The sequence below is a fragment of the Odontesthes bonariensis genome, chromosome 7 (genome assembly GCF_027942865.1).
Source record: "Odontesthes bonariensis isolate fOdoBon6 chromosome 7, fOdoBon6.hap1, whole genome shotgun sequence".
Classification (NCBI taxonomy): Eukaryota; Metazoa; Chordata; class Actinopteri; order Atheriniformes; family Atherinopsidae; genus Odontesthes; species Odontesthes bonariensis.
In genome coordinates, this window is record NC_134512.1 from 21756773 (window position 1) to 21768365 (window position 11593).

General features: G+C 40.5%; 1 protein-coding gene across 1 annotated transcript; it reads left to right on the plus strand.

Annotated features, from left to right (window-relative positions):
• The first annotated feature begins 602 nt into the window (after nt 1-602).
• LOC142384710 (transcription factor 12-like) lies at nt 603-10320 on the plus strand. The gene is made up of 13 exons (XM_075471014.1): nt 603-734; nt 2977-3076; nt 4415-4557; nt 4645-4768; nt 4859-4929; nt 5293-5389; nt 5506-5579; nt 5925-6101; nt 6822-6939; nt 7054-7207; nt 8292-8521; nt 8929-9106; nt 9355-10320. The coding sequence occupies exons 1-12, from the start codon at nt 666-668 to the stop codon at nt 9069-9071; spliced, it is 1500 nt and encodes a 499-aa protein (XP_075327129.1). The 5' UTR covers nt 603-665; the 3' UTR covers nt 9072-9106; nt 9355-10320.
• Nucleotides 10321-11593: the final 1273 nt, after the last annotated feature.

Here is an 11593-nt window from a genome sequence, read left to right on the forward strand (position 1 = left end):
TTGGTTCTATTTGTAAATGTAGGTCAGACAAGGGTGTGGTATCCTCTGTTTACTGGAAACCTCTACCTGCCTAACAGAAGATTATCTTGGTGCACTCATCATTGCTCAATGTTACTGAGGTTGGATTTCTAGCTCTACTCACATTAGATTTTTCACTAACACATCCTGATGGAGCTATAGGACAACACTTGAAAGAAAACAAAATATGTGTAGCCAAACAGTCTTTCTTTGCTCTGGTGTGTTCAGGGAGTTGTTTGCTCATGCTTGGGTGGGGAATTCCCTGATTATTAGACATTACATTTGCTCTTGTGATGCCAGTTTGTACATTAAAGCAACAGTCAGTAGTTAACAGTCAAAACCACAGCCAGATAGTCTATAATACAGGAGAATTTTCTCCCCAAAAACTCAAAATGATGCACATAATATTGATGTTCAGGCTTGTGCTACAGCAAAAGTGTCATCCATTGGCCACCCCTCTCTAGCTACCTGAAATGGTCCAGCCCTGATTTGCATAAGTTGTCTGCGGGTAGCTGCATGACCAGCAGGGGTAGGTTAGGAGAAAGGAGTGCATGTGGACTATACACACATGAGTAGAGACACGGACAGAGGAACTGCGTGTGGACTGTATTGTGAACCTGGAGTCTTGCACTGAACCAGACAGAGTTATGTACTGTGCTCATCCTGTGTCCGGCACAGGCAACAACTCATTGATGTACTGCTACAACATGAAACCAGTGAGTACATTTGTTTTCCTCTGTTTTTATTCTCCACACATTAGAATATATGACACTGTCAATGGGTTTGGTGATAAGGCTGTTGCATTCTGACATTGTCTTGTCAGATGTTGTGCTGTTTTGTTTCATGTGTTTGTGGGTGAACAATATGTACTCTAGTAGATGGACAAATTCACAGTAAGAGACATTTACTTGTGCAACTTGTGTAAAAGTTGGAGGCTTTTACTTGTATCATTTTGTCACTTTGTCACTGGCTCCTTTTGTGAGGCACTTAAGAGTTTGTGAGAATTTTTCCTATCTTGAACTAGACATTTGACACAGAATGCAGCAATGTTTTGTGTGTAGGAGTGGAAAAATAAGAGGAAGAAGGAGCTTCATGTTTCAAATAAGTCAGTGCCTGATAAGCTGCATGCACAATTTAAAGCTTTTTCTTGCACATCAGAAATTGCAGTTTAGAAGAATTATTGCAGGTTACAGTCTGTGACATCATAAGTTAACATTTTATTTTCTCATTAGCAGCAGATATGAATGAAATTTATGAATGAAATGCAATACGTTTACATATGAATTAAATTGTCTTTCAGCAAAAATGACAAACTCTTCATGCCCATACAAATACACTGAGAATCCATTCAGATAATACTGTGATATCTGCCTAGTTTTCTAGTTTTAGGGATAAAAAAGAAAAAGAAAACAACAACTCATCTACTAATTCTAAAAATTGCCACGATGAGACTTCCTGTTTGCAGAGTACCGTGTAAGCCTGGCAGCTGAAAACATCTTGACATGAAGCAGATTGCTTCTATTTCTATTTGATTTAACCCTGCTATGTTGGAGCAGTCCCTCCACCACTGCAACCATTATCAAAGGCAGCTTTGATCTCTGAGAGACTAACCATATCCAGACACCGTGGATCACAGAGGCAGAAAATTGGTTGCATGTGGCTGGAGTTGGCCATGGTGAAGCAAAGCATGGGTCTTGAATAGTAAGTTGATATTGCACTTATCTAGCATCTTGATACTGTGTGCATTTACAAAGGGGAAGGAGATGCAGCTGTTGGTTCTCTTTGTAAAACTTCAAAAGATTAAAAAAAAAAAAGCTCTCTGTTGACAGATAAAGTCATGAAGGTTACTTATGCAAAATTATAATCTCAAGAAAACATTGATTTATTGTATTCCAATTTCTTCTTATGTGCATCTTGAACTGCAGAAAAAAGAGGTCCATTATTATTTGTGATTTCATGATTGATGGTTCCTAAATCAATGCTATGCTAAAAGAGGATGCCATGGTGACGGCCCCTCTCCAGAGGGGGCCAGAGAGGGCGTGCTGGGGCGGGGGTGTGACCATTATTAACGGGTCGCCTGCTATGCTGATGGTAAGGAGGACAATTGGCTTTATCCTCTGCCATATGCTGCCCATGGAGGCTCAGACGGGCCCAGTGTCGACAGGGGCTCCTCTGTTTGGCCAAGCCCACAATCACCATGGGACTCATGCCAGCCAGGGTCACGGCTGCGTGTGTGTGTGTGTGTACTTAAATGTATGAGCCATGCACACGCATACTCAAGAGAGTCTTTAATAGCCTGCTTTATAGAACTTGTCGTCCGGGTAACTGACACCCCATTGATGCTGTGCAGGGAGGTTTATTTTCATTTCCTGGGGCACATCAAAGCAATCGAGAGAACTGCAGGTGCAGCCCAGATCTCTTGGTGTGTTTGAGTGAGCGAGCATGTGTTGGTGTGGTTTGTGTGCATATCAGCAGTTTGCTGCATTGTACCATACAGTTAAAACAATAGAAGCATCTCAAGTTTACTTCTTAGATTTGTTTGCCTTTAAGAATATTTTGTTCCTCACAAGGAAAGATCATTAAAGCCAGACTCGGTTCTATGTTTGGTTTCTTTCCGAGAGCAAGTCTGAGAAAGGTTCTAATTAAATTCTATTTTGGGGTGAATTGTGACTGAGTTGTATGAAGCCAGCTGAACGAACCTGATCATGATTAACACAGGGATTTCTCATGGTGAATGGTTCCTAAATCCGGATGAGGAGGTGCATGGATCTGCAGCTTATGGATTATCGCAATAGCTCTAAGTGTGCATCAGCTCTCTGCTTTGTTTTCATAATGCTGTTGCTTCAGCTTACACTCAGAGTATTCACTCATTTGCATCAGTCAGAACGGTTTAAGTGAATCACATATACCAAAAAATGGGTTTCCTGTTTTAGATATCTTTCTTCTTTATCTTTTTAGGTTTATGGGCAGCCTCCCTGCGCTGATGCCATCAACCAGAACTCCTCTTCACACCCATCAAGCAAGGCCCCCAGCAATGTGTTTGCAAGCACATTCTTTGGTGAGCTCAAACCCCTCCAAAATGTTTGTTGTCTATCCATAGAGGATTTACTCATTTGAACCTGTCATCCAGTCAGTAATCCGGCCTCTTTGACAAGCACAAACGTAATGGGTCAGAATGACGTTGCATCAAACAACCACATAAATCTGCGAGTCACCTGCTGTGTCTGCTTAAGGTTCTCAATGTGCAACAGTTAAGACCTCAGAGCTGAAGTGTTTAGTAAGTTTGGTTTGATGAAATCAGAGAATTGGACAAACTGAAGATCCGACCTGCTGGCGGTATAATATGAGAAGTTGGTCTCAAGAAAATTCTGCATTTTAATGGGAAAAATCATTATTAAAAAAAATATTTTAGCCAGCTGGCTTATCTTCTTATAATGTTTGTAATGCATGCTTGCAAAGAAAACGTTTTAAACATCATTGTATCAATGGTTTCATATATTAACTACCTGTCCTTCAACGTGACAAAAAAGATTAGAATAAGAAATTCTTTTAAAGAAAGGTGTGTTGCCAATTTTTGCTCAGTTTGACTTAATGCCAGATTAGTTGGGTTTCCATCATTTTGAATGTGCGTTTCATAGCTGCAGATTGAAAAATGTTGATGGAAATGTCAGTATTCAATTAAGAAAAATGATAATAACAAACTGATCTGCATTAGGAAATGCCTTTTCTAAATCAGTTCTGATCTTAGTGTTGTGTCTTCCTCCTCAATGACCACTACTTTGTTTATTACAGCCATGAATAATGTAGCTTATATTTCCACGTGCTGATGACACTGCCCAGTCCAGTTTATTCATTCCAAACTGAATAATAACATATTCCAGCTATGTTGGTCCACGGCAAAAAACATAGAGATTGCACAATAAGGGCTCAAAGACTTCCCATTTTCTCGGTTATAAAACAGTTATATGCCGTCGTCTATCTTTCAGAATTGTAACATGTTTTACATGGCACATAACTACATTTTCTTTCAGTTGCATCATGTAAATTGTCTTAAATGTGATTTTGTAAACTATTATACCTTTGACAATGCTCATAAGGAGGTAGGAGAAACATAGGTGGTGACCACAAAGAGGTCCAAAACTAGCAGCTCAGATGCACAAAAGAGATGGAGAGAGAGAGTGAAACTTCCAGAATGAACAACACAATACCAAATAAGAACCAAACACTCTGAATTTGCATCCTTAAAACATGTTGTGTATAGTTTGACTCAGTTTGTGGAATTCAGTGATAGCACTCCATTGTTTTCATGGGGGCCCACTTTTCTGCTTCATGACTTCATGACTGGCTGTTTTAGATGCTGTGCCAGTGCAGGCTATAACATTGTTCTTCATTTCAGAGGGGATGAGCAATTCGCCTGACATCTGGAATGCTGTAAATGGGCTGAACCAGCAGGGCTATGAAGGTGCGCTGGGAGCAACCTCGACCAACCAAACACAGCCGGGAAGCTACAGCAGCCTGCAGCCAACACACAGTCACCTGGTGAGCTTACCTTCACCAGCCTGGATGTTGACATTAAAGAGCTTTTTGACACCTGTGGTTTTAACTGTGTGTTTGCCTACCGTTCAGGACTTCTCTCCACATTCAGTGGTGGCTGCTGATATGAACAGGAGTCTTCCACCAATGTCCACTTTTCATCGCAACAATACAGTGTCTCATACTGCGTCAGTCAACACTTCAGAGAACTCAACAGGTGAAGACACTTGGAAAAAAAAGCCTTTTTTTTTTGTCTCTGATTTGAGCACTTTTCATCAATAATTTTACCTTATGTGTTTTTATTCAGGCTCAGGGACCCATGGAAATATGTCAGGAGCATCACAGACGGGTGATACCTTGGGAAAAGCTCTGGCATCTGTAAGTATTCACCGGCTCAGTCCCATTAGGGCAGCTTCTCTATGCCCTGTTATGTTCACACAGCCAGGTCAAAGCGTAAAAAACAAGTCGTTTAAGCCCCAGAGGTATAATACAAAACTTCTTCCCTGCCAGTAACGGGGCAATACATATTAAAGAAGGGCTACTCTAATGCAGCAAGACTTTTTTATTGGCTGCAGACTTGTAAAATGACCAGAATTGATGAGTTTAGCTCAGGTTATGAGTGAGCGGGTGAGCTCTGAGGGTTGTGGCAGCAGCTGTAAAATCCTACACAGAAATGACAAGTTGTGCTTTTAAAATGATCCATGCCCCGGTCTCACTTCTCCTGCTCTTTCTCTCTGTCAGATTTATTCCCCCGATCACACCAGCAGCAGCTTCCCCTCCAGCTCCTCCACACCAGTGAGGTCTCCGTCTCCGCTGCCAAACGCGGCCGAGCCTGCAGGTAAACTGATGAACAGCATGCAGCTTGAAGCTGCATGGCTGCAACATATTATGGAAATGTCTTTTATTAATTCCACATCCCTTCATGCTATTTCTTTGCTCTTTTCTTCCTCTCAGGGACGAACATGTGGCCCCGCGGTTCAGTTCAGGCACCGGTGTCACCACACTATGAGTCCTCACTCATATCAATGGTAAAGAGCTTCTTTATAGAGTAGAAAAGTATAGCAGACCAAAAATTGTGGTGAGGTGCTGAGCACTGGTAACAAAAGCACAATCTGGCTCCATATGCATCCAAATGTATGCCCAGGGTAAGGGCATAAGACTGAAAATTTGCCCATTAAGATTACATGGAGACTTGTAATTGCTTAAAACAATCCCAGACTGTTACTCTGCTCTAATAAAAAACAAAAACCTGATTTTATAACTGAAGCATGAATGTAGCTTTAGTGTTTCGAATGAGCTGAATTCTGTCTTTACCTAATTGAATGGTTGCTTAAGCTTGTGTTTTTGAAAAAATTGTGTCCTGATGTTTTCAGTCTCAGGTGGAGGACCGTCTGGACAGACTAGATGATGTCATCCATGTTCTGAGGAACCACGCCGTGGGCCCCACAGCTGGTCTACCCACTGACATCCATGGCCTGCTGAACCAAACCCACCACAGTCATCCGGGCTCCGCCGGCACTTTACCACTCACCTGTCACACTCCAGCCATGGTGAACAAACATTTCTTTGAAGTATTTAAAGCGGGGCAGGGCTGTCTGCATGGAAATTCCATGTTGAGTGCTCTTGGTATTCAATTTCAAGAATTTTCCACCAGCCATGTCTGCATGTTTTCCTCATGTAAAGGTTGTTGTCCTTGAAATAGGAAACTGAGCACAATGGGAGAGCGCTGCAATGTGTCACCCTTGTATGGAAAGCGTACAGTATGTGCAGACTGTAATTCCACTGCGGGGAGATGGGGATGGCAGCATTGTGCACTCCCGTTCCAATGTGTTTCCCTTTCGGCAGACCAGGGGGATTTTAGCCCAGCTGGAGTGGAAGTTCCCAGTATGCAGGGGAAAGGGGTTGTTAGTCTAATCCTTTGGGGGAGGGGTTTTAAATTCTCTACTTTTATTTTTTCCAAAGAGTTTATCAAATTGAAGTGGATCATTCCTGAAGAGAATTAGGGGTATGGTTAGGGAGTATATAGTAGTTTTAAAAGAAGGATTAAGATCGTCTTAGATTAAATTAATTCTGTAGAGCTAGAGATCTACGCAGGGATACTTTGGAAATGACAGGGCAGATGTTTGTCTTGTGACTTATGTGTCACTGGTAGGATATTGTATTGTAAGCCATAAGATTGTTAACTCTCAACATTCAGAGGATCTTCATCAGCTGAATACTTGATCATAGACATATTAACACACTTATCTCATTCTTTGTGTGCCATAAAGGTTGAAGCTGTCACGATGAACAACAACCACTCAGCCTTCCAGAACCGCACACAAAATGGCCACCCGTACCCAGCCAGACAAAGGGCCACGCTTCAGTCTGTACAAGGAGGAGGAGGAGGTCGAGGCGAGTTATTCCCCTCATTTATAAACCTCAACATTCATACGTTTTACATGTCTATCCACACTTTTGAGCCTTTTTAAAAAAAAGCTTTTCTTATGTGGCCTCGTACAGGTGGTACAGGAGTTCTGGGTAATCTGGAGCTTAAGATGGAAAGCGGGGAAATGGAAGAGATGATGCATAACAATCACGGTCATAGCCCGGACAGCCCGAGATCAGATGAGGAGAGTGAGCACAACACACACAGGGAACACAGCGAAATAAACAGGTAAACATTCAGTTGTTCAAGAGAAACTGTTGTTATAAATGTGGGAGCAGGGAGCATCATAAATGATGATTAATAATCTGTAATGACTAAAGCTAGATCCATGAAACATCAATGTGACAGAATAAACATGAATTTCAGGTTTTTTTTCAAAGTCTTCTCACTTAAAACAAGAATTTCCTTCTTAATTTTGAACTTTTTAGAGTACTGTGAAACCTCCTCCTGTGGTGGATGAGCCTCTGTTTTCTTCTTTATGTTGCTTCAAGTTGCAGTTAATTACGTGAAGGAAAAAGATTAAGAACAACCGCTGCCTTGGTATACATTGTAAACTTTAATGCTCCTTAAGTGAAACAGCGATTATTTCCATCAGTATTCGGAGCTGTACCACAACTATATAAACTGTGACTTGATTATTCTGCCAAATATCGTTAGAAGTAACCATCAACCTATGATATAGAGACAAAAAAAATTGCTTCTGGTTAAAGTTGCAGAATATCAAAGAAAAATATGTGAAACAGAGCAAATGATCATTTTTGCAAAAAAAAAAAAAAAAAAAAAGGCTGCTATTTGCATCCAAAATTCAAGGTGAATCAACTCAGAATCTCAAATTGGTTTATGACATCAAACTTGGCCCTAAAACCTCTCACAGGTTATCGTGCATGTCCCGGTTTCTCTACTTTTAGAGGTCGATTGAGGCCAAATTTCTTTTTATCTCTTTTTATCCTTTTTTTTTAGTTAAACTAAATGACAAAATAATGCAGAAAATACAAGAATGTGAAAATGTGACTCGAAGAGCGGGCTTCAACTAAAAGTGATTTCAAAACACAAATCTTCTAATTGTTAATTTATCAATTTATATGAGCTTATTGTTGATTCAATCCTTCTCACAGAACACGAGATTATCTCAGATTATCTCAGAGGAACTAATAACATAACGTTGATTCGTTGACCAGCAGAGGGCAGAGAAATCCACAGCATAACCAAACGCGGCTCTCTTTCTCTCTCTATTTGCATCCAGTGTACCTTGAATGTGAGTCTTTCTTTTGTCTGCATCGATCTGTAACCTTACTCGTGTGCTCCTGAACAGCACTCACGAGGATGAGGATCTGAGCCCAGAGCAGAAGGCTGAGCGTGAGCGAGAGAGAAGGATGGCCAATAACGCTCGAGAGCGCCTGCGTGTGCGGGACATCAACGAGGCCTTCAAGGAGCTGGGTCACATGTGTCAGTTGCACCTGAAGAGCGAGAAACCGCAGACCAAATTGCTGGTCCTGCACCAGGCCGTGGCTGTGATCCTCAGCCTGGAGCATCAAGTCAGAGGTCAGTGCATCAGTCATCCTCAGAGCGAGATATGGGGACGTCCCCTGTCTGACACGCTAGACAGCGACATAAAACATATATTATGATACTATATCTAGTGATGCAAATCATAGTTTCTTGCTTGCATTTTTGCTGAAGTTAGACCTGCATCAATACATACATTTTTGTCCACATGGGGGCAGCACAGTAAGGTGCAAACAGAAGAAATAATCGCATAGAAATGACATGCTGAAGCCGCCTGTTTATGAACTGCACTGTGTTTAATTAGCCACAAATGAAAAATATCTGGGTGAACATACACTAAACTCTAAAGTGTGTTACTGTTAATAATAATCATCTACTTTAAATGATTCTGTTTCTTCATTTAGTCAAAACGCTAACTGTGCTGTTGTTGTTGCATCCCGCAGAGAGGAACCTGAACCCAAAGGCAGCGTGTCTGAGGAGAAGAGAAGAAGAGAAGGCGTCTTCTGTCATGACCGATCCACAGTCCGTGCATCTCGCTTTTCATCCCAGTCTGACAGACCCGACAAACCCCATGGGCCACCTCTGAGCGCCTGATACTGACAACTTAAAGTCTATAATCAAGTATGTACCTCATATAATTTCTTATCAGTGTTCAGTTTGAATGATTATCCAAACTAAGACACGCATGATGTATTATAGTCAGCCTGTAGAAAAACTTGATAAATAAGACTGTTACAAACTTTTAATGCTATCCAACCATAGTGTCTCCTCTTGCTTTTTAAAATACAGTGAAAGTAGATCGTAGAATAATATTTTATTTTCATATTATATGACCACTAATTCCTGTACAATTTTTCTTTGTTGTCCAGATATTGAGTGAAGAACATCCCAGGAGCATCCAGCTGTGTCGGATGTCCAGCATGGATTCAGAGAGGAGCAGAGAGCTCAGCCTCCCTGATTAGAAAGTGTGATGCAGTTAAACAATCATCTCCTCACTCCCCAAAATGGACTTTCAACTTTGTGCCTGATCTTTACTTTTAAAAGACAAATGCATTGTAAGCTGCAGATGTTTTGTACATATTTTGTATATTTATTGGCGACCCTCCTGTTGCAATATACCAGAGTGGAGGAACCCTGGTGGTGGCACGTGTTCATCTGCAGTTTGAAATTTGGCAGAGCCAGACAGGTTTATGAGTATTCTCAGAGTATCACTATTTCCCGCATACGCTTTCCACTGAGCTCAGACGACTGACATTCTCATATTTGTGTTTTCAGACAACGTGTTTAGTTTGTCCTGTGGTATGTGTGTGTGTGTGTGTATACGCGCACAAGGGTGTGGGATGTTGTGTGCGAGTGCTACAGGGGTTTGAGCATTCTGTGAATGAACAGATCCCCAAGAATGTTCTCTGACACGTGGGCATCGTCTGATGTTTGTACATTTGTTAAATATATTTGTGTCACTGCACTGTTAATGGGATTACGCTTACTGAAACCCTGGTGGACAGAATCTCTCCTCTCAGTGTAACTGTTGCTCTCCAGATGTAGTCAAACAAGCTCGTTGCTGTTTGAGTTTCTGATAGAACATTCATTTTTTTTTTAAAGTTTTAAGTTATGTTTTATACAAATATCGCGAACATAATAATGTCTCTATTTGCTTTTCTTAATGATTTTACACATGAAGAAGTTTTTGTGCATTAGATGTAGCCACATTTTATGCTCTGAGCATTACAGAATATCAATGTTTGCTTAATATAATGAAGATAATCTGAAAATATAATGTGTACAGTATGTGTACAGTTTGAGGTAGCTTGCAGGCATGTGTCAACACAACAATGTAGCAATAAATGTCTTTTTTCCAATCATTTGAGTCTCTGTTTTCTGCAGTGTAGAAATTTAAAACAAAGGAAGGGAAACATCCTGTGCAGTTATTAAAGTGCAGAGACACTTACTTTCGTCTTTAAAAAAAAAAGACAGTGTGCCCTAGTTTCAATTGTGAGGTTTTACATATCAAGAATTATTAAAAATAAACCATCAGGATTACAGATTTTTTAAAAAGTCCTCACCAGGTGTGAGAGCTAGAGAAGTTCAACCTCTGAGGAAAAACACATATTAGATCATGTCATTATTATCTTTTTTTTTTCATTAAAAAAAAAAACTCAGAACAGTGTGTGTAAAAAAAAAAAAAAGAAAAAGAAACAAAGTGTCTCCCTGATTCAGTTGCCTGCAGAACCCTCTTTAGCAGAAATAACCTGAAGTCATTATTTTCTGTATTTTGCTTCACTCCTCCTGACAACATTGTTTCAGCTCATTGAGGTTTGCTGGCATTCATTTATGCGCAGCTCCGTTCAGGTCCCCCCGCAGCATTTTAGGTTAAGACCTGGACTTTGAAACAACTTGAATTCTTCTTTTTCAGTCATTCTGTTGTAGATTTGCTGATGTGTTTGGGATCATTGTCCTGTTGATGACCCAATTTCAGCCAAGCTTTAGCTGTGAGACAGATGGCCTCGCATTTGACTCTAGAATATTTAGGTATGTAGTGGAGCTGTGAGTCAATTCAATGACAACTAGGTGTCCAGGTCCTGTGGTTGGAAAACAAGCCCAAAGCATCACCTCTCCACCACCGTGCTTGACAGTTGGCATGAGGTGTTTGTGCTGATATGCTGTGGCTTTTGATCCGTTAATCAATTAATTTCATTAGCGTCATTTGGCTGGTGCTTACCCTCTTAATTCTCATGTTTGCAGTGAAGGGGATCAAAGTTTTTCACACGCTGCTCCTGTATTTTGGCTGACTTGGACCAGATGTATATTAAAAAAAAAACATTTTTTCAATGTTCTGTTCAAATCAAAACTGGCTGTTTTCCACTTGGCTGTATCTTATTTTAGCCATAAAGGTTAAAGAATCATCTTATGTGTGTGAGCTTTCAAAGAAACCTGAAAGGTGATAAGTAGATGTATCTATAACAGAAAAAACTAAACAAGCCAAAAATAAAAATGATCCAACTTGCACACCAATTTCTTTCCACAGCGGATAAAATGGCTTTATCTTTATTTTTTTAACTCACAAAAATATAGTTTACAGGGATACAAATGTAATGCAAAACAGAATTA